Source organism: Chenopodium quinoa, unplaced genomic scaffold, assembly GCF_001683475.1.
Source record: "Chenopodium quinoa cultivar QQ74 unplaced genomic scaffold, ASM168347v1, whole genome shotgun sequence".
Lineage (NCBI taxonomy): Eukaryota > Viridiplantae > Streptophyta > Magnoliopsida > Caryophyllales > Amaranthaceae > Chenopodium > Chenopodium quinoa.
The window spans coordinates 2,642,686-2,664,909 of NW_018742205.1; the positions used below are offsets into that span (position 1 = coordinate 2,642,686).

Below are 22,224 nucleotides of genomic sequence, written 5' to 3' on the forward strand. Positions count from 1 at the left end.
ACAAATGTAATATTGATGGCTTTTATACCTCTGCATACATGGAGAAGTTGGGCCTTAGCCCAATTGGCTTGCCTTGAGGACTGATCTTTGACTTTAGCACAATTGGAGAGATGAACCTTGACCTTGGGCTTTTAATTGGATCATTTAATGCCTAAGCCCAATTGGACTAAATTGGACCCAAACAACTTGCCCCCCAGACCCGATTTGGAAGGATGACGGGTCGGGTTTGATTTAATCAGAAAAGGAGGGAAGTGAATGATTAAATTAATCCAAAAATTTGAATTTAAACCGTAATTAAACCGTAATTAATGAGATAACAACAGTTAAGGCGGATAATTGTGGAAGTTGGACGGATAATGGGCAGTTTAATCGCAAGGTCGTGTGTTTAACGGTTACTTAGTGGGGTATTTAAGAGAAATTGAAACGCGGACTCCCCGTATTCCCATTTCTGGAGATATAATTAGAGGCGCGTCATCTCTCCTCACTTATTCACCAACACAAACCCAGAATTCTCGAGAGAACCCAAGAACCCGCATCAAAACTTCGCAAATTCCCCGAGCATTAAGCTTAGAAACTGAGACTTGCCACTACCAATTCGTAAATCGGCAACTTTCGCTTCAGATTAAGGTAAATTCCTTTGATTTTAGTTTATTTTTCTTCGAATTTGAACTCCTTCCCTTTTTTTCGACTTTTTTCTTCGAAATTATCAATGGCGAGAGGAGTTAGGGGTAGAGCCCGTGCTCCAAGAAGAGCAAGGCCAATTCCCGATCCCAGGAACAGGATTGGGACCTGGAATGGACAAAACCGATACCCATCAGCTTCAAGGATGCCGTAATGCAACTCAATTTGTTCGGCAAACCGATACCGTTCGGCATTCTCCACCCACCATGAGTAGGGGCGGTTCTTTATCATGGCCGAAGCTACTTCGGCATCCTCCCACTCTGAAAACCCGGGAAGGATATCCCAAAGGACAGCGGGAACTTCATCGTCCCGCCCAGAAGCGCTCGGCCCCTCCGTTCTCTGAGGAGGAGCCGAGGAAATTGGAGTCGCCCTAATCCCTTCAGCAGAGTTTGCCGAACAAATTGAGTTGCATTAGCATCCTTGAAGCTGATGGGTATTGGTGCCGAATGCCCGTGGCATCCGATATAATCCATCGTCCACCCCCGGGGTATGTGGGGGTGTACACAAGACAACTTCAGTATGGGCTGAGGTTCCCTTTGGACGTATTCGTCCGAGACTTGCTGATCCATTACAATATTTCCCTATGTCAGCTAACTCCTACTAGCATCCGAAGGGTGATGACATACTTATGGGTCTGCAAGTTCTTCAGGTATGTGCCGAACCTGCACTGCTTCAAAAAGCTTCATCGGCTAGTGCCAAATATTCAAAGTGGGCACGGAAGTCATGGTTCTGGGTGGTACCGGATTGAGTCTCGGCCCCAGTACCTAACCATGTGGCCAAACGACTCTTCAGACAAGGACCGGAGAGGTCAATGGATTTGGGTTAGGGCACCCACGGACCCGGGCCACCCTTGCGTCTTCAGCACTCCCCGGTACCTTGCTGAGCCTGATCCTGACATGGGAAGTTTAGGTCCCCCCGCAGATAACGGCCCAGATCCAAACCTTAATCAATAGAATATCTTCGGCAAGCTGCCGAACCGGGGGGGGGGGCAGCGGCCGAATGCAGCATATCCCGGAGACTTGGCTCCCCGATACGCATTATGTTTTCCAAGAGAACATGCTAGCAGCTGTCGGCCTCAGCCGAAAGTTTAAGGATGGTAAGCTTCTTCGGCTGGGGCCGAGGCTTTTTAATTATCTCTTTTTCTCCTCTCACTTCGCTTTTTTATGCTGTGCCAACCTAACTGAACTGACCTTTCCCCTTTTCTTTTTCAGAGCGGGACGAGACCAACGTCGGCATTAACTACGCTCGTCTTGGCGTCAACCGAGAACGAGTTGTAACTGATTGGGCCCCCTCTATCACTGAACCGCGGCATAGAGAAGTTCATCTAGACTCTTCCCACTTCCAAATTGAGGTTGTTGCTCTGTATCAAAGGCAGAAGCCTTGGTGGAAGAAGAGAGATCCCTGGTTTCAGCTGCTGGACGAAGAAGTTGAATCTGCCCGTACGGCCGAAGAGGTTGCACGGGTTATTGAAGCTTGTGAAGGAGGAGAAGGGTCCTCCAAGGCTGCTGAAGAAGAAGCTGCAGCTAGGGCAGCTGAAGAAGACGAGGCTTTGCTGAAGACCTCGGTGAGCTTTCAGACTTAATTTTGTCTGTTTCTGTTTGTTGTTTTGTTTTTACTCACATTCTTCCTCCCCCCCTGTCTGTTACAGTCTGAAGAGAGTAATAGACACAGAGAAGGGAAAGCCCCTATTCGTCCCGAAGACCAGATACAAGAAGAGTCCTCAGACTCAGACATGGACGAGCAGCCGCTTCAGAAAAGGCGCCGAAGAATGGCCATCATCGGCCCCCATGACTTTCAGCGGAGGCCGATGACCATCGGCGTCGGAATAAGGGAACCCGAGGAAGGCAATGGATCGCCGAGGGTTCCCCGGCCACCACCTCAATCACCTTCAAAGACCCCTCTGCCACCTCCCGAGATGAAGGTGGATCAGAAAACTCCCGAACCTAAGGGAGGGGTCCAAGAAGAAGTTCAAGAGAGTGTTGCTGAGCACAAGAATGAGGATGCCGTGATGCCTAGTGCTGAGGGTTTCACGGCAGACATTGCAAGAGAGGTTGAGGCCTTCGTCCTCACCCCTGAAGAAGAAGAGGTCATAATAATTGACTCTTCTGAGAAGGAGGATGCTGAGCCATCCAAAGTTAAAGAAGCTCCGTCGTCATCCTTTCCTTCCTTCCAGACTCTGCAATCTGGAGAAATGGGTTTCTCGGCCCCCCGAATTCCAATCCCAGATCACATCTGGGACCTCATATGGGGTCAGAACCGAGAAGGTGCTGCAGCCTACTTCGACGATTTTGCTGGCACGTCCGAAGTAGATAGGGCAAGAATTTGGTCGCTGAAGGCCACTGCTGGGATGGGCGAATCCAGCAGATCAGTTCCTGACCCAGCCAGGTCTAACCAACTGCTGATGATGCAGGTGATTTTCCTTGCCTTTATCTCCTCTAAAATTCAGCTCTATTTTTTATTTTAACTTGTGCTCCTGATTTCAGTTCGTGCACAATCAGACTCTCACTGTAGAGATGATAGATACCCTACAAGATAGGGTAGACGCTGCCGAGCACGACAAAAAGGTAGCCGAAGAGGAGTTAAAGCTTGCTAAGCTGAAGCAAGCAGCAGCTGAAGAGAAGCAGCAGAAGGGTGAAGAATATGAGAAAAAAGCTGCTGAAGCCTTCAAAACCTTCTGCGATGCTATGGAGAAGGAAGTTTTCCCCCCACTGATGGAAGGGGAAAAATTCCTCCAAGAGCACATGGGAGTGGACATCTCCAAATTCAAGGCTACCATTGAGAGCCGAATCCAGGAAGGAGCTGCTGCACAAGCTGAAGTGCAGCAACGACTAGAAGCTCTTGAAGCCAGCAGAATGGCTGCTGAAGAGATGCTCCAAGCCAGGGATGTCCAACTCTCAGAGGCTGCTGCTGCTGCTGAAGCTTGCCTTGAGGACTGATCTTTGACTTTAGCACAATTGGAGAGATGAACCTTGACCTTGGGCTTTTAATTGGACCCAATTGGACTAAATTGGACCCAAACAGTAGATAACTTGTGTCATAACTTTGGTTTTAAACTTACAATACACCAAAGTTATTATGCTATGAAGTATGAAATTAACTTTGCACAACTTGGTTGGAGATTAATGGAAAATAAATGTTATAGAATAATAAGCAAGAAGTTCACTTACATTAAAATAACCTTATGTTACTTACAATAGACCAAAGTTATTATACTATGAATTATGAAATTAACTTTGCATTACTTGGTTGGAGATTAATGGAAAATAAATGTTATAGCTAGAGTAATAAGCAAGAAGTTCACTTACATTAAAATAACCTTATGTTTTGTTTGTATAACAAAGAAGGGAGGAAAGGAATGAGAATGAAGGAGGAGGAGGAAGGGAAGGAAAATGAAATGAAAGGTAAGGGGAAAGGTGAGCTTTATTTTCACTCTAAATCTCTGAAATTTACAAGAGAATTTGTCCCATTTCCTTTTTCTTCTCTTCTTTTCTTTCCATTTCACTGTATTCAAACAAAGTGTCAATTAATATCTTTAACTCAATATGTACTACAATACTATCTCAAAAGTAAATAAAGTGTTATTCTTCTAATAAAATGAGCTTGTTTTTTTTTACTCTACCGTTCTTTTTATTATATTTCTAATTTACGGTTAGATATGTTTTTTTTATCACTATGAAAATTCTCATTTTTACCCCTCCTTACCACCCCACCACATGGTCCACTATATACTATTATATATTATAATAATATCAATGTCTCTACACAACTTTTTTTTTTCCTACCTTAAAATTTAATAGGTAAGTATAATAATTCTTAACATTAACTCAATATTACTTAAGATATTGTCCCAAATCAACTTTTATGAAAAGAAATCACAATTTTAGTAAACAAATCGTACCTATGATTGGTGCAATAATTTTTTTTGACAGATAATTGGTGCAATAATTATTTTTGACAGATAATTGGTGGAATAATTGATTAAGATAGAATTATATACAAAATTTAGAATTAGCTATATAGTTAACCTCTTTTAATTTTTATAAATATTTATTTGTATTTTCTCTAATGACATCACTCATGAGTTAAAGATAGAATTATAAACAAAATTAAGCATTAACCTTCTTTGTGGTAAGGGAACGTATGTCACTTGAATCGATGTATTTATACAATACTAGAACCATATCGTGTAGGATTTGTGTCAAATTTTTTTAATAAAAAAACTAATTATCTCAGTTGATTTTTTAAAAAATAAAAATCTCACTTGATTCTTATTACATATCTAATTTGATTCTTTGTTAGAATTTTTATTTTTTTCAATATGAATTTACCTATCTCAAATAAACTTTTAAAGTAGAAAATCATAATATTAGCTAATAATTCATACCACAAGATTGCTTTGCCACATATAAGCTGACTAAGGTTAAGTCCGCTACAAAATTCAAACACGTGTCTAGGTTAAAATATAACCGTAGTTAACACTTTCCACTTTTTATTACAAAAACCGTAACTTTGATTACAGATACGGTCAAAACTTATCCTTGATCAGCCTCTTACACCCAATCCTTAAACTTAACCCGAGTTAAAATTTAACCATGGTTACTTTTTCTTCTAGGAAATAGAGAATTATGATTATTATTTAAACCCTCCATTTGAGTAATTGGTTAATGTTGTTATAGAAAATGCTAAAATATCATTAATACCCATATTTCAACTTTCCTCTCTTTTCTTTATTCATCTAAGGTTCAAGAACATACATATATATATATATAATTTTTTCTTTTTTTTTCCATTCTCTATAGATTTTTCTGATTTTTTTGGTTTTTGCTGACAAAAAAATTATTGTTTGTTCTTCTTAGATTGGTACTCAGGTCATTTTCGAATATTCCAGAGACATAAAAACTCCAAATTCATGGCGGTCCTTGCATTTTGAATTAAACTACTCTACAGTGACGTTGCTGTATTTTTGGTATAAATCTCATTTATTTTTCTCTGCTTCATTTATTTATGTGAATTATATTTATATTTGAATTTATGGAATTTATTTGATTTTTGGACTTTAAAAGTGTAAATTTTTGCTTGTAAGTTTGCACAGATTATACATTTTTAGGGTTTGAGTTTGAATTTGTTGGTGCTGTGTGAAATTTTGTTTTTAATTTAAGTTCGACAAGTTGCTGAAATTTAATGTTTAATTGTAAAAATGAGGAATTTATGGAGTAGAGTGAAGTTTCTGGATTTTTTGTCATTGGGTTTTTTTCCCTCCATTTTTTTGCTGTCAAGTGTTAGGATCTACATTTTGCTATTTTTCATCTGAATTGGTGGTGTTTATGTGTAGCTGTAAAGTGGTTGATGAATTTCGCGAATTGAGTCTTGTTCTGAATTTTTCTGAAGCGAATTTTCAGATTTAAAATTTTTGCTTATGTGCCCCTTTTTGATTAGTTTTTGAAAAATTGAAAGGTTAAGGGTTGAACTCTGTTATTCCTTTTATTCTTATAAAATATATTTTTGTTTGATTTCATATGGATTTGGTTGCCAATTTGTCATCGGATGTTCTCGAGAATGTTTTGGTTTTTCGTGACATTTGGGAACTGCTGTGTTACTTCATTTTCATATTTGAAATACAAGTAGATGGTGAGAAAAAGGCTTTAGGAATGTTGGATATCATGTAGATAATTTTGAAAAAGAGGTTTGTTTGTGTCATGAGTGCGGAGTTGAGTAATTCTATTACCAAGTCAAGAGATGCGGAATTTATTTCAAAACCGACAAAATTTCTTTTGTCGGACCAGTCACTTAATTTGCTTCCCTTTTCGGATTAGTTATGTGTTCATATAATTATGGATGTTTGTTGGAAAATACGTAACGACAAAATTCCTTCTGGGAATGGTGGTTTTTTTTAAGAATTTCTTTATATATATATATATATATATATATATATATATGGTGGTTTTTTTAAGAATTTCTTTATATATATGTTTTTTTTTGCTGTAAGGGTTTGGCATAGAAATTAAAGGAGTTGTTTGTCCATGATTTTGGGAATACTTTCCTGTACGTGCATACCTATTTTGATTTGTTTGCATGGTTAATGTTCAAGTATATTATTTCTCGTTTTTCTTAATAATTAAACCTTTTAGGCCATTGTCATATGGAATTGTTATAGGATAATAGTGGATAGTCAAATGGGATAGTAAGTGACAAAACTTAATGAACTTGTTAGTTCTCTCTTATGTTAGGGGCATTTTGGAGTACAAAGTCACCTCCTGAGACCTTTTCATTGCCAGAATTCTTAATTAAGAGCTGTTATTGACTTATTGCATTGCTGGTTGCCACTCTGACCAGGTTTATGATTTTCTTGTAGTGTTTTCTTAGTAGCCTCTTAGGGCTATGTTTCCAAATATCATTTTGGATCTTGTTTGCTTCCTTGGTTTTATTGAGCTAAGGTATGAGTGAGTTGGTTGTTTCTAATGAATAATTGCTTGCAATTTTCCTGGAACGTTCATAGGTTGTCACACATATATTAAAGGAAACCCTGATTCTTTCAGCCTTTTCCTCTCATAAGGCCTCTGTATATGGTAGGGCATTTACGGTTAGGGGTTTAATTTGGTCCGTAGAGGGGACGATTTTCTTGGATAGAGTAATTGTACATCAAAGAGGTAAAATAAAATGTATCAGCCTCTCCTCTGCAATCATGGGGTCTGTTTTGTGTAACTTATATTGTGAAGCAGTGACTGGCCATAATGTCACGAATATTCTGTTACTTCTATATGTTTTATTTTCTGGATCAACTGGCTTTGTTGATATCGTTAATAGTATAATTGACCCAGTAAAAGCATTTTGTTTGAGGTTTTAGCTGAAGATATGTTTTATTTTATCTAGGTCACAGACATAGAGGGGTCACTGGTGAAAAATATAAGTTGTGCATTGTACACTGATAGGCATCATTTTTCATCATGTGTTGCTTGGCTTTAGTATGTTGTTGATATATTGACACGCATGATACAAGTATCACCTGTGCATTATCCTTATTTCAAGAAAATGTTTAATGAATCTATCTTTGTTATGTGAATTAGCTTGATTAATCTTTTGCGTCAATGAGTATTTAGTATGATGGTCAGTGAACAAAATGCCACTTTTTCAGCTAATTTGAAGAAATAATTGATTGAACTATGAGCCAAATAATCCAGGTCTTCTTTGAAGGAAGATCTTGATTGCTTGTTTAGTACTTGTTTAAAGGCCGTGGTCTTTACACATTATTTATTTATTCGTGCAATAACTTTGAGGATGCATTTTTAATACATCTCTGATCTCTCTCTCACAGCAGGATCCTCCTTTTAATATTTGGTCTTGTCTTGTCTCATTGACTTTCCTAATCTATCTACTAATGATGATTAATCTCAAAGGCTCATATTGCTAAAAGGGGGTACACGTGTGAAACACTAGAAGTTTACGTTAAAATGGGAACAACTGTTTAGTGTGTATCAAATAGTAATGGAATCTTAGAAAAAAAACAGTTCTTGTTTTGAGAAACAAATTAGGAAATTATTTATAGGTCTTAAGTACCGTATTCTCTCCCACATTTACCTTTTGCAATTCTCTTTTATGGCTTCACTGTTTCTAGTAACACCCTCACTGCCTCTATTCCTTTGGGGTAATATGATTCAAGGATAAGATGCCAACTTCAATTTTATGATGTAATGAGATAGTTGAAGGTGTGGGCATCTTGATAAATACAGATAAGTTAAGTATACAATTAGCTAAGATTTAAGAAATAAGTTCACAATTTCATAGATACAGATGTGGCTTTATCCTTCGGAGAGTCCAAAGGATTTTTTTTTTTTTTTGAATTCTTTTTCATGTTGTAAAATTTTGGACAGAGGGGATGAATGTTTGCACACTTGGAGGTCTCATTGCAATTCATATTTGACGAGATAGTGATTTGTTGTAAAGTACTGTATAGTTTATTTTCAAGCAAGTTGAGGTCAGATGAGGTTTGGTTTTTATTTTATTTTTTTATTGTATTTTTTTTTTTTTTTTTCTGGGATGCAAATTATCTTTGACTTTTTATATTAATTTTGGGGTTAAGCTAATGAATAGAATCATCAAGATTTATTAATTTTGGATGGCTATTAGTGTTATAAAATTTAGAATGGTTATAAAGGCATAGCTTCCTATTTGAACAAGTTTGATTGTGTTATCTTTTTTTTTTTTTTTTTTTTTCTTTTGCTTAAACTTTTTCCTGTATAAATATATTTGTTGGTTGTGTGTCAGGGTGTAATTGCTCTCATCTATGCGAACAGATGTTTGTTTGTTTCCAGGCATATAAAGATGATCATCTGCATTTTCTTGGTGAAATCACTTACTATTGTGCTTCGTTATTTTAATCTATGCATGTATTTGATATCCATGTGTTGATAAGATTCTTGCTTGACAATAACTAGCTATTGTAATTTTAAGTTTGCTTATAAGTATTTATATCTTACATGCATGTAAATATGTTTATGGTAGTAACTGGTGAAAAAGAAATTGACTTATAAACTTGTGTGTGCTCATTTTGTTGGAACCTGGAACCTTTTTATTTTCCTTGTCATGATTAGGAGTTTTGCAACTGGCTTTGCAGTTTTTCTTGTTGATGGGTTTCATTTTCTTCTATCTTATATGTATGTTGAGGCATTGATTATTCAGATTTGTAGTTATTGACTTTATAGACATTTCTAGCAAGAATGTAGTTGTGTATAGTGGTTCTTTTTTTTTTTTTTTTTTTTTTTTCCCTGCATCTCAAGCCAATTGGTTTTTGTTTATTGTTATTTTGTTATATTGTTTATCTATTCTTAGATACAAGAAAAAAATGCTTTGTTTTGCTCACACGGGCCCATTTGTCTATTGTTTGGCTCTAGTTTCTAGTCTTTGTAGTTGATTCCTTTTTTCTTTTCCGTAGCTATAATACAGGTTGTTTTCTAATTGATCACTTGGAATTTTATAAACCAACCTGAGCATGTTTGTGTGATAAATTATTCACACTTAAAGCATAGATACAACGCTTTTTGTGCTGTAGGCTTTCTTATTATGATTTGAGTTTAGTTTGGTTCTTAAATCTGCTGTGTGGGTTGATCAGCATTGGATCACTGGTGTTGTGACATGTTTAATACGTACTCAAATCTGTTGGGTTTATATGAGAGATTTTCTAATAATTTGTCTGTATCAAATTGCATTGATGATGTCTTTTGGCTGTTGGCTCACTTACACAGTTACACTTGTCTCTTTATCACTATTGTTACTGGCCTTACTGCCTTACTACTGCAGATATTTTATAATTGATTGAGTCTGTTGCCTTAACAGAAGTTTTCTGAATACATAACATAGTCCACACTGCCATTTTAATGCATTTATAGCACGTATTCATGTTTTCTCTCCTGTAGCTCCTAATTATAACTACTGAATAATGCCTGATAGTTGATGAACGTGCCTTACCGACCAGCTTATAATTATGATTGGTTTCTTTAAATGTCGTTTATATGCTCATATCTGAGACATTTCTATATTGACTTCCAGGTAGGACTGGCGAAAACATAAAGTATATAGTCTTCATCAGTGCTTGCTTCAGGTGTTGTGGTTTAGTGACGAAAGTATGTTTCAGAAGACTCAAGTGAAGTCATCTGGTTAGTATTCGAATCCACAAACCTCCTTCAACATGCAGACTTAGAAACTTATAACATTTTCTTCCCTATTATGGCTTATTTAATCATCGTAATTGCATTTCTGAATATGCAACAGTTTCTGGGTTGTACCTCTTAAATTTGTTAATGTTATATTTTTTAACTATTCAGTCTAAATATGTTCCATTTAAAAAAAATCCTGTCTAAATATGATTATTTGTAATTGAAAGCATTATCAAGATGATGTAGTTCTCTGATATACAAGATACTTAAATATTCAAGGTTTCCCTCCCCAGCGCTATGTATTTGACTTGGCTTATTTTGGGCCTGTTTTTGTTCAACCCCTTTAATGCTATTAAACCATATAAAGAATGTAACATATTAGTTTTCCAGTCACGGGGGCGCTATGTCTTTATGCAATTATTCAATCTCGGGCCTATGAAAGTTCTTTGGTCATAGTCTGTCACTGCACACGATTCTCTTTTGCACTGTTGGTGGCAACAAAATAATGCTCCTTCATGTTCCCATGTAGTTTTCTATGAGCTAGGTACTTTACCTTATAAGCATAATTTTTCTTCACAATTATCTTATAGGCTAATCTAATTGTTTCAATGATATCTTTTGCCAGCCAATGAGGTCTTGACTTGAAAATCTCAAGGAGTTGTTCAGCAACCCAACTAGATTTTAATTGCCTATTTGACTCCATATTCCTGTTACAAGTATGCTGTAGTGTTACAGATTTCACCACAAAGCAAGACCTCCTATATTCCCAGCTAGCATATATCTTGAAAGGACTGTTCCCAACACACCTTGCCCCCGATCGTTGTTGTCTCTTTTTGTCACTAATACACCAGAATAAATTTCTACCTTGAGCAATAGCATATTTGACAATAGCATCACTAAATTTTTCTCTATTTTCAAATCTAATTCCAACCTTCCATTGCAATTTATTGAAATATGTACTATTATCAACCACAGGAACTTTTACTCTTCTTTTTCTTAGTAATATGTTGTCTTCCTCCTCATGCTCATCTGGTGTGGCTATTTCCTCCTCTGAATCTTCATACTCACTCAAAAAGTCATTAACTATCACCCCGTCTCCTTCTCTATTATAAGTATCTTTTCTTTACCCAGCTAACTTTTCTTGTTAAGCTTCTTTTTGAAGTTGTAAAGCTATGTCAACCACCTTGGTATTCCAACCTTTTAATTGTTCTCTTGTATTCACATACTCTTCATCACTAGTTCCACCGTTATCAGATGGAGGTATTGGCTCTTCTAATTCCTCCTCATATTCAGCTCCACCTTCATTATCCACCTCGTGTTCTATTTTATCCTCAAATCCTCTTCAAAATTAGGTTCTCTTCCTTTTACACCAACCAATCTTCCTCCTAAATCAAAGTTTACTTCATAATCTAAGCATGGACTATAGGAGAATTTTCCATTTAGCGAAATCTTATGTTACCTTTTGGCTATGTGATTATGTATTGCCCTTATTCATCATTTTTGTCTGTTTAATAAAGCAGGTCTTGGTTGATGGAAGCAAGAATCTATTCTTCACTTGTACAATCTGATAAAATAATTTAGCGTGGCTGATTTGGAAGGGGTTTTTGATTCAAGCACCTATTATAGTGAAACATTGGCAAGGAAAGGGAGAAGTGTGCAAAGGATGGAGTGCAATAAAGATGAAGCCATGAGGGCCAAAGATATTGCTGTCAGGAAGTTTACAGAGAAAGATTTTGCTGGTGCAAAGAAGTTTGCACTGAAAGCTCAGACTTTATATCAGGGGCTCGAAGGCATTGCACAGATGATAGCCACTCTTGACGTATATATAACATCTGAAGCTAGGATTAATGGAGAGATGGATCTGTATGGCATACTTGGTGTTACTCCAGCAGCTGATGACGAGGCTATAAAAAAGCATTACAGAAAGTTAGTACTTCAACTTCACCCTGATAAAAATAAGTTTGTTGGTGCTGAGGGTGCTTTTCAACTTGTGACAGAAGCTTTTAGTTTGTTATCTGACAAAGCTAAGAGATCTCTTTACAATAGCCGGTGTAATGTGAAATTAGCCCAGCAGAAGGTCCCTTCTCAGCCTGGTGTTTCATCAGGGTTTGCAGGCAATGGACAGTCCCAGCCCAGATTTTCAAATCATTTTAATGTTCCAGTGCCGCCATTCAATGCTGGAAGAACAGCTGATCAAAAGGTTCCAACTCAGTTTGGAGCCAGGAGAGCTGCTGAGCAAACTTTTGGGAACCAATGCAGTAGTTCCTCCCAACAGAAGGTCCCTACTCAAAGTGGGAGTTCAACAGTACCACCCGAAGTTAATGGTTTTTGTAAACATCCCAGTTCCAGCTCTTCACGTGGAAAGGCATCAAAGAGTAGCAGTAACAAATCTTCTTCATCACTTCAATCATTCTTTAAGAAAGGTGATACATTCTGGACTATGTGCACTAGATGCAAGATGCAGTATGAGTATATGCGAGTTTATCTCAATCAGGTTCTGAAATGCCCACATTGTGAAGAGGGCTTTGCGGCTGTAGAAGTACCTCCACCTTCAAATCTTTCTCCAATTCGCCCTCAACAATATCGAAAGCCGCCTTTGAGCTCAAGACCTTCAGTGTCTGGGGCTAATAATTCATCTGGTGCTGCAAGTGCTCGTTGGAGCCCTCTGTCTGGAACAACAACCTATAATAATTCCTTTGCTCCAAACACCACATCTGTTAAGGCTCAAGCCGCAAGTGATCAGCAGCTGGCGGCTGAAAAATTGAGAAGAGAGTATGGGGTGGCAAATGCAGCTGGTAAACGGGAGAGGAGTAATGATCCTGGATTTGTATCAAGCGGAGAGGATCTTCTAAAGAGGATGAGGGAAATGAATGACCGTGCTAAGAATTCTGTGGGTGGCATTCCAAGTCAACCAGGGATAGGAATTAGGGAAACCGGAAAAGGAATGTCTCTTCCCCAAAGCGTAGGTAACTCCGAATCAGGAAGGTCAAATTTTGTCACAGGAGTCAGTCCCAAGATTAATAATGCCACCAGAGAATTATCAGCCGCAGAAGTCAGAAAGATGCTGTCTGAGAAAGCTCTTCTGGAGATACGGAAGAAACTTAAGGAATGGAAGTCAGACGAAGAGGCCATGACTGCTGCCAAAGAGAAAGAGAAGGTGAAACAAAAGGAAAGGCAGAAGTCAAAACTTGATGATGATGTTGCCATTCAAGATCTGGGGAGTCATTCAGAATTTTCTTCTGCTGGTAAAGCTGTAAAAGAAGATGTTGAAATGGTCACAATGACTGTGCCAGATCCTGATTTTCATATATTTGATTTGGACAGATCAGAAAGTTGTTTTGGAGACAATCAAGTGTGGGCTGCATATGATAATGATGATGGAATGCCCCGTTTCTATGCTTTGATTCATGAGGTCATCTCTTTGGATCCATTCCAGGTGAGGCTTAGCTGGCTGAACTCCAAAAGCAGCGCTGAGTTTGGTCCCTTGGAATGGGTAGGTCATGGTTTTATTAAGAGTTGTGGGGATTTCTGGATTGGTAAACGAGTAATAAACAATTCACTAAACTCTTTCTCTCACAAAGTTGGGTGGGCTAAAGGATCCCGTGGAGCTATCCAGATATACCCACGAAGGGGGGAAATTTGGGCTCTATACAAGAATTGGTCTGCTGATTGGAACAAAGATACTCCAGAAGATGTTGTACATGCCTACGACATGGTGGAAGTGCTCGATGATTACAATGTAGAGCAAGGTGTGCATGTTGCCCCTCTTGTGAAAGCTGCTGGTTTCCTAACTGTCTTCTATAAGCAGCCTGACCTAGGGATTAACCGGATTCCAAGGGAGGAAATGTTTAGATTCTCTCACCAGGTTCCTAGCCATGTGCTCACAGGTGCAGAAGGCCCGAATGCTCCAAAGGGTTATGTAGAACTAGATCCTGCTGCAACGCCGATGGAATATCTTCAGGCTTTACCAGTTATCAAGGATCATACAATGGAAACAGGCTCAGGCTCAGGTTTAAGCGCTGAATAGGTAGGCTTTAGCTCTCTTAGTTGAATGAAGCAGCCATATCAAATTTAGCTAGCATTTTGACATGAAACCTTGGTTAGAGTTTGCATCAAAGGAGCTGTCTTTTTGGTAACCTTTAGTTGTTGTTGGGTTTGGGGAATAGGGGTATAGGGTACACAGGCAAACTTTCTGGATTTTGCTCATGTCCATTGAGCAAAACCTTGGAAGTATGCTTTATAGTTTTTCTTTAGAATATATTGGTAATTTAGAGAGGGGGTATGGTTTTAGTTGGTTAATTAATGTAGAACTATAGATGGAACCTTTTTGCTATATCGGGTCTAGGATAGCGGATTTTTTTTTCCAAACCTGTATGTTTGGAATCTAAACTGTACAAAATCTTGCTGTGAATTTACGCAGGATTGATCTTTGGCCCTTGCAATATTTATGAGTTCCATTCGGGTTCATTGTTGTGTCCTTTTATTACTTGATCTTTAACATATATCTCATAGTCAGCATGTCAAATATGAATCCTTGCTCATTGTCTGTATGTTTTGTGAAGCTTTTGTTTTAAATGAGACTGTACTTACATATCACCCTAATAATTACTCCCTCTGTTTCTATTTGTTTGCCTGACTTTTCATAAAAGGGTGTCCTTTAAAAATTGCCTCATACCATGTCATTGGGGACTATGACTCCACTCTCACAAAATTATTTTAGGTCCTACCTCTTTTCTCTCTCATCAATTCCAATCAACCAAAATTTGAAAAAGCAAAATATGATCATGGTGCAAACAATTAGGGACGGAGGGAGTAGCTAGTTGTCTACTCCTTAGCCCTTCTAGTAGCCAACATTTATGAATACCAGTAGTACCACCTTGGTTTTCCTATATGCTTTTCCTAAGTTAAATGCTTAAATTAAGTTGAGACATTTGTTTTCTCAAGGTCAAATTGCAAAAATTTGTGCATATGAAGTACTGGAGCATCATTTACTACAGTAATATACAATTATATATACTTGTAATAAAAAAAATACGGAATTATCATGTGAGAATTTGTTGTTTATATATTCTCACTATGACATTTTTTTTAGAAAAAGGATTTCATTAATGAAAAATAGTCGAACGTACTTATAAACAATTCCTAGGAAATCTAAAATTTCAACACAAGTACAAATCACCTTAGAACTAGTTACAATCGCAGATTCGATCAACGATCGCCTTAATAAAAAACTTCATTTGAAGCCATACAATCTGTGAGTTAGCACTAATTTAATTCGGCTTGAGATCCATGGATGACTAGTTGTTTGGGTGAAAAACTCATATGACCTTCTAGATACTTTCGAAGACTGTGAAACCCTAAATCTTTTATCTTTAGCAGATGAACAAACAAAGAAATTAAGCCTAATAAAATAAGCACCATCATAAAGATGGGATCCATTTATTGAAAGCAAATAAAAAGTTTTTTTTGGGGCTTACCACCGGTAAAAACACCGGTGGAAGCCCCTACAAAAATTTACAATTGAGATCAGAAGAAAAGAGATGAAAGAGAAAGAGAGAAAAGAGAAGAGTGAAGGAAAACCTTCAAAAAAAGTAGAAAAAAATCTAGCAATGAAGGCTAGAAAAACCATCCCAAGGAAAAACTCTAGAGGGAACCAAAAAACCCTTCCAAGGAGAAAACCTAGAGAGAACAATTAATTTGTAGTTTTCACTATTCTCACTGTGACATTAAAAATGTTTTTGTACTATTAAAAAATTTGAAAACATTAAAAAATATTTGACTCTCTATGTAAAATAAACCTACTTTTGTGTTTTAATTTGCTATTTTTAAAAATTTACCATTGAACACGTGTTTAATACTTCTTTTCTTCCAGATTTTATGATGTTTATATGTACCTTGTTGTTGGCAGTATACTTTGTATATACACGATTCGATAGTAAATGTAAGTGTTTGTTTTGTTGGAAAATGGTTTTTTTTTTAAATGAAAATTCGTAAGCAATAGCTAACATATGTTATGTTTGTTTAGAAATTTTCACATAATATGAAAAATAACTCATCAAGTCCCTTAGGTGAGTGAATTCCTACAATGCATAGAAAGTTATTTTCTAAAAAATACTAATTTACATGATCTCAACCCAACACTTTTCACAATTTTATGCAATTATCATGAAAAAAACATCTGATGGTATATAATTTCATGTGCAAATTTATTTCGCATGTTGAACCAAACAAGCACTAAAAGAAAAGTACAAGGAATACTATTTCATAACTACACATGCAATGACTACGATGTATGAATCTAACCTCAACTTCTTAATTGACTACTTAAAGACAATAATGAACTACTTGTTGATTTCTATTTCTATGACTAATAAATAGATTTCATATTTTTCTTTTATCGGAACAACAAATTGGATGATTCCTAGTTCGAATTGAAGTTGTTCTAACTAATAATCTTCCTTGATAAGTGTCATTAGAAACAACTAAGACAAGCCTAATTGTAACCATGTATTTTTTTTTTAAAAAAAAAAACTTGAACAACTATATTCACAGTACACCATAATTAACAAAGAGGAGTGAAGAATAATAATAATGGTATATAATTACGTACACAAATTATTGATATTTGATGTCTAATAAATGCATATAAAAAATTGTGATATAATAATGATTAATTATTGTTATTTTTAACATAAGGTTGGAAGATAAACTGTAATTAACATTTCCTTTCTAAATTTTTTGGCCCAAGATTTAAGTCATAAAAGAGAGAAATCCTTTGTATTTACATCAACAGTTCAACATTGCGAATCAGATTGGGCGAATTGTTTCAATCCATATTTTATACACGCAATAAAGTTAAACAAAAAAATTAGGAAAAATTCATGGGAATAATCCCACCTTTGGGCTATTCGTTTTAAACAATTCCACCTTTGGATTATTTTTTAATAATCCCACCTTTATCCCCCGATCTTTTATAATGGTCCCATTTTACTAGAAACCGGTTGAGTAGGTAATTTTTTTTTAAAAAAAGATTAATTTACACGTGTCACAATTTGATTTGTCCAAAATTAAAAAAAAAATTTAAAAAAATAAACCCCCCACCCTTAACCCACCCACCGGATCTTCCCCTGCAGCTCCTCCTCCTCCCATCACCCCACCCCCGTCGTTCATCCCTCTTCCCTCACCCTTGTCGTTGTCGCTCCTCCTCCCCTGCCTCACCCTTGTCGCCGCCGCTTCTCCTCCCCTCACCCCTCACCTTAGCCGCCTTTACCCTTGCAACAACCACCCCCAAACTCGCCTCGAGTTCTCTGAAACCCACTTCAATTCCTAAACGTCCCACACAATCAAAGTCACAAATCCGCATAACAATAACAATGTGGTGGGTGTTGGGTTTCGAGATGGGTATTGTTGGGTTTCGAGGTGGGTATTTGATAGTTTGGGTGGGGATTCGAAGTTTGTGGTGGTTTTCAGGAGGGAATCTGTAGAATAGAGTTTCGAGGTGAGGTGGTTCAGGTGAGTTTCGGGACTTCTGCGCGGATTAGGGTTGATCGTGGTCGGCGTTTAGGGAGGGGAAGAGAGTTTGCTCAGGGAGGGGAATAAAGGGGTCAGTGACAAAGGGAGCGGAAGGTGTTTTGTGCGGTGGCTGTCAGGGGATGGGGTGGTTTTCACGAGGGAATCTTCCCCTTTTTTGTTATTTTTTTAGACCAATCATAGGCCGCCACGTGTCATGTAACCTGTTATTGACCGGTTGGGACAATTAAAAAGATCGGGGGGGGGGTGGTAAAGGTGGGATTATTAAAAATAATCCAAAGGTGGGATTATTAAAAACGAACGGTCCAAAGGTGGGATTATTCCCATGAATTTTTACTTGACCTGTTTCTTTTATCACGCTTGTCAATGTAAAACTTTAACAATCAATAACTTTAATTCTCGTTAAATAAAATTTATAAAAGTTATATATAATGATAGTACTTATTGAGTTGAATTTAAAGAAATCCCACATGAATATTTTTTTTCCTTACATTATTCACAAAAGATGGTCAAAGGAGGGGTGATGAATAGTGTAAAAGTCAAAACGGGTCAAATAAAAAAGAACGGAGGAAGTAATTATAAAATAGTTTAATTTACAGATGACACCGCAAATGTCAACAATATACGAAGTACTCCCTCTGTTTTCATATGATAGTTCCAATGGAATCGATCACATACAATAAGAAAAGAAGAATATTTGGAATCTAACATTAAAATTACAAAAATAGTTTATAATTAGTTTTGCCTTATTTAAATTTTTTGATTTTTTTGGGAAAGCATCTGCCATAATTGCATAATTTAAGGGAGGGATTTCCTTACTTAGAGCCATGTCATCAATTAATTTAACCAATCAAAACTTAACATGTATAAAATAGAAAATAAAAACTAAGGTAAAAATGAAATACATTCAATATGAGTACATCTTTTTGAAACGTCCAAAATAGCATATGGAACTAACAAATATAAACGGAGGGAGTACTTCTTTAGCTCTTTACTAAAATATACTCGTTATAATAAGGAATAGGTCCTACTCTCAGCAAGTCCAACATGTGACACAATATAGGACCCCAATAAATTGGGGCCTTAAAAGTAGATGTAATACGAGGACATCTAATAAGCAATAATATAATGTTGTATTGTAACAAGTTTTAGGTAGAAGCTTAGTGCTTTGCAAATGTAGACTTTGCAAATGTAGATCCTTCATTAAAATAAGTTAATATTTCTGCTTTTAACATTTTTATATATGAGAAATAAACCAAGGACCTAGTTAGGAGTAGCGTTCCTAAACCTCACAAATAAAAAGTAATTATGTCCATAAAAAAGCCAAAAAAAAAAATGAATTTACATACAAAAAAACATTCGTTTAATTTATAGATTGAGAGTCCTTTTTTTTTCATAAAATTTAATGAGACGGGTCTGATAATGAATACCTTTAATTTAGATTGATACCCCTAAATCCTTGTGTATGAAAGGAAATCCCAAATGATCCGACTTTAGTTAGTTTTTCATCTTCATTTCCTACCTTTGCTTCATAATGTTTTTTCCAATTCTTATTTTATGGTCAAACTTTAAAATATTTGACCATGATGTATTAAATTTATTTTTTGGTAATGTAAGATATTGTGAGATTTATTTCCATATCAACTTTTAATATTTTATGTTAGTAAGTGATTAAATATATTAATAATCAAAGTTACGTCTCAAAACTCGTGCAAAATATTATGGGATAAAGGGATTATCGTTTACTATCTCTGTTCTTAAAAGTTCTTTACACTCAATATATGCATAGACTTCATTACAATTTTTAACCATTAATATATCCAACTTCGTTTATGAAAAAAATATGAAAATTTAATATTCAGAACATATGAATTGAGATAAATCTAACAAGATTACATATGAGTATGTTTTAAAATATACCATAGTGAAAATTTATATATGATCAATGTTTACAAACTTTGGACACATACTCAAGTGCCAAGTTTAGACTTTAAAAAACGGAGATAGTACGGAGTATAAAACTATATTTAAACGTTAAACACACGTGTCAACTCATAAATAGTACTCACACCTAAATTAATTAGGATATCAAATTTGTTAATAAAATTAATTAACCAATGATACACTTAATAAATATCACATAAAATAATTACTCCATAATAAATTAATTTAGTTTAGAAGGAGCAATGAGAGTGAGGGGTAGCTCAAGTGGTTAGAGTTTCCCTCCCGATTCCAAGAGATCTTAGAATCGATTTTCACCCTCGCCCTTGTTGCTCTCTAAACACCTAGTTTAGAAGGAGCAATACCCTAATAAAATCCTAAAACCCTCCTAATTAATTAATTAGTCTCAACCTCTACAAATACCACCTCTCGTTTTCAACACAAAATCCTTGTTTTCCACCTCTTCACAACTTCTCTCTCTTCACAACTTCTCTCTCCTCCATTATCAACCATCACTTCCTCAGACTTCCGGTAAGATTTTTTTTTCTCTCTTCTTATTTTTCCCATTATGTTTTCGTGTAATTGCACATTGTTTTAATTTCTTGAATGTTTTCTCAATTCTAAACCGATGTTTCGCCGTCCGATAACGAACACCACCGTAAAAGCTGATTACGGTGGTGGTGTTGTATGGTATGGCGAAACTTTTCTCGTTGGTTTTTAACCGCCGACCAATTAATGATTTTTTTTTTAATTTTTGTTTTTTTTTTTATCGTGAATTACCGCGAAAGAATCCAACGAGAAAACGGTTTTCTAACGCGAATTTCTGTCGCGTGAAATCACAATACAATAAAAATTGATTAATTATGTGAAATTTTAGCGCGTGTAATTGACGTAGGAAATTGAGAGTAGTGTTTGTTTGGCCGTTACTTCAGTTGAGGTACGATGATTAAGTAGATTTCGGATTCATCGGGAAAAGTATAGAGGTTGTTGTGCCGTACACGTGGCGGATTTTGGGGTCCTATGTTGACTGTAAGTCTTAGGGGCCCAATTTTTATTGTTTGACTTTTATCTTAGTCAAAATTCTTTGTACTTGATTTATTCATCCTATGATTTTTTATTTTTTATTTTTTATTTTTGAAGAGTTTAATCATTTTGTTTTAAAGATTAGACTTTTCTTTGAAATGTACTTGTATGAATTAGTACCTTTAATATATGGAGTTCGAGATTAGATAGACAGAGTTATAGTTCGATTTCTTAGTGACAAATTAAAATGTAGGTGAGGCTTAAATGTAGGTGACAAATTAAAATCTGAGTATAAATTATTTCATGGATAATAAAGTTTCTCATTGTTAAGGGTTATTAAGGTATGAGTGTGTAAATTATTTGAATAAAAAAACCAGGTTATAATTTACAACAAGTGTATTTTATTATTATTTATTTTTATTGTCAACAAAGGAATTATGTGGTCATCAAATTAGAATAAGTAGTAACTGATGATGCATTATTGATGCCTTTAGTCCTTTACTATTGATGAACGATGGATATGTAAAAGTTGAACATGCTAATAATAAATTATTAAATTATTTTTGGAATTACAGCTCCTAAAAAAATAAATTAAATTCACCTAATCAATAAATCTTTAAAATGGTTTAATTGCAGATTTCTTTTAAATGCTCTGTAAAATTAGCTAGGCATGAAAATTCATTGATTTGATAATCATCCAATTAAAATATCTCAAAAGTATCATAAATTTTGGGATGCATATATTTTAATTTTTAATTACAAGTCTAAAATGAATGATAAGTCAAATATTTATATTAATAAATGCTACTTGTATTAGTCTTTTTGAAAACTTTTCAAAAAGTTTCATTAAATGTGTGCTAACTTAATACACAATATAAATTACTTTATTTTTTTCTTTTATTTTTTTACTCGTATCTTTTACGATTCTTTATTCTTTTATCATTTAAGTGAATATTCAACATTTATTGTATATTACTTACAAAAATAAAAGTGTATTTCTTGATTAGTACCTTGAACCTATATAGTTTGACAAAGTTGTCATAGTTTTGATGTGATCTATTAGTCATATTATTCTAGATTAATTTATCTCTTTTAAATATCTTAGATCTCCAAAAGTTGCCCTTGCCCTTAATTCACAGCACTAGCCAATTGGTCATAACTCACAAGACCCCTGAGATAATCCTTGTCTCTCACATTATTGTTGACCTTTTTCTCTTAGAATTCTTTTTCGAAATACTTTGTTCCGGACATAAAAGGTATATCTTCATTGGAATGAAGAATTTATCTTAATTGTATTGATGCATGATTTAAGGATTTCAATCTACATACTGCCTTTAAAAGAGGGTAAATTTATGTGTCGCATTTACATTAATCGTATTATCCTAATTAACCAACTTCT

At 35.7% G+C, this 22,224-nt stretch overlaps 1 protein-coding gene across 2 annotated transcripts; it reads left to right on the forward strand.

Moving 5' to 3' along the window:
• Positions 1-5,481: 5,481 nt before the first annotated feature.
• On the forward strand, positions 5,482-14,798 carry LOC110729087. 2 transcript variants are annotated; one of them, XM_021908799.1, is made up of 3 exons: positions 5,482-5,647; positions 10,225-10,331; positions 11,849-14,798. In XM_021908799.1, exon 3 carries the CDS (start codon positions 11,995-11,997, stop codon positions 14,356-14,358), a length of 2,364 nt encoding a protein of 787 aa, XP_021764491.1. In that variant the 5' UTR covers positions 5,482-5,647; positions 10,225-10,331; positions 11,849-11,994; the 3' UTR covers positions 14,359-14,798. The 2 variants fall into 2 exon arrangements, with proteins under 2 accessions (XP_021764491.1, XP_021764482.1); XM_021908790.1 differs by having other exon boundaries at positions 11,852-14,798.
• The last annotated feature ends 7,426 nt before the right edge of the window (positions 14,799-22,224 follow it).

Excerpts from the sequence above, each read along its gene's own strand:
- LOC110729087 (XM_021908799.1), top strand. The coding sequence starts at position 11,995 with ATGGAGTGCAATAAAGATGAAGCCATGAGGGCCAAAGATATTGCTGTC.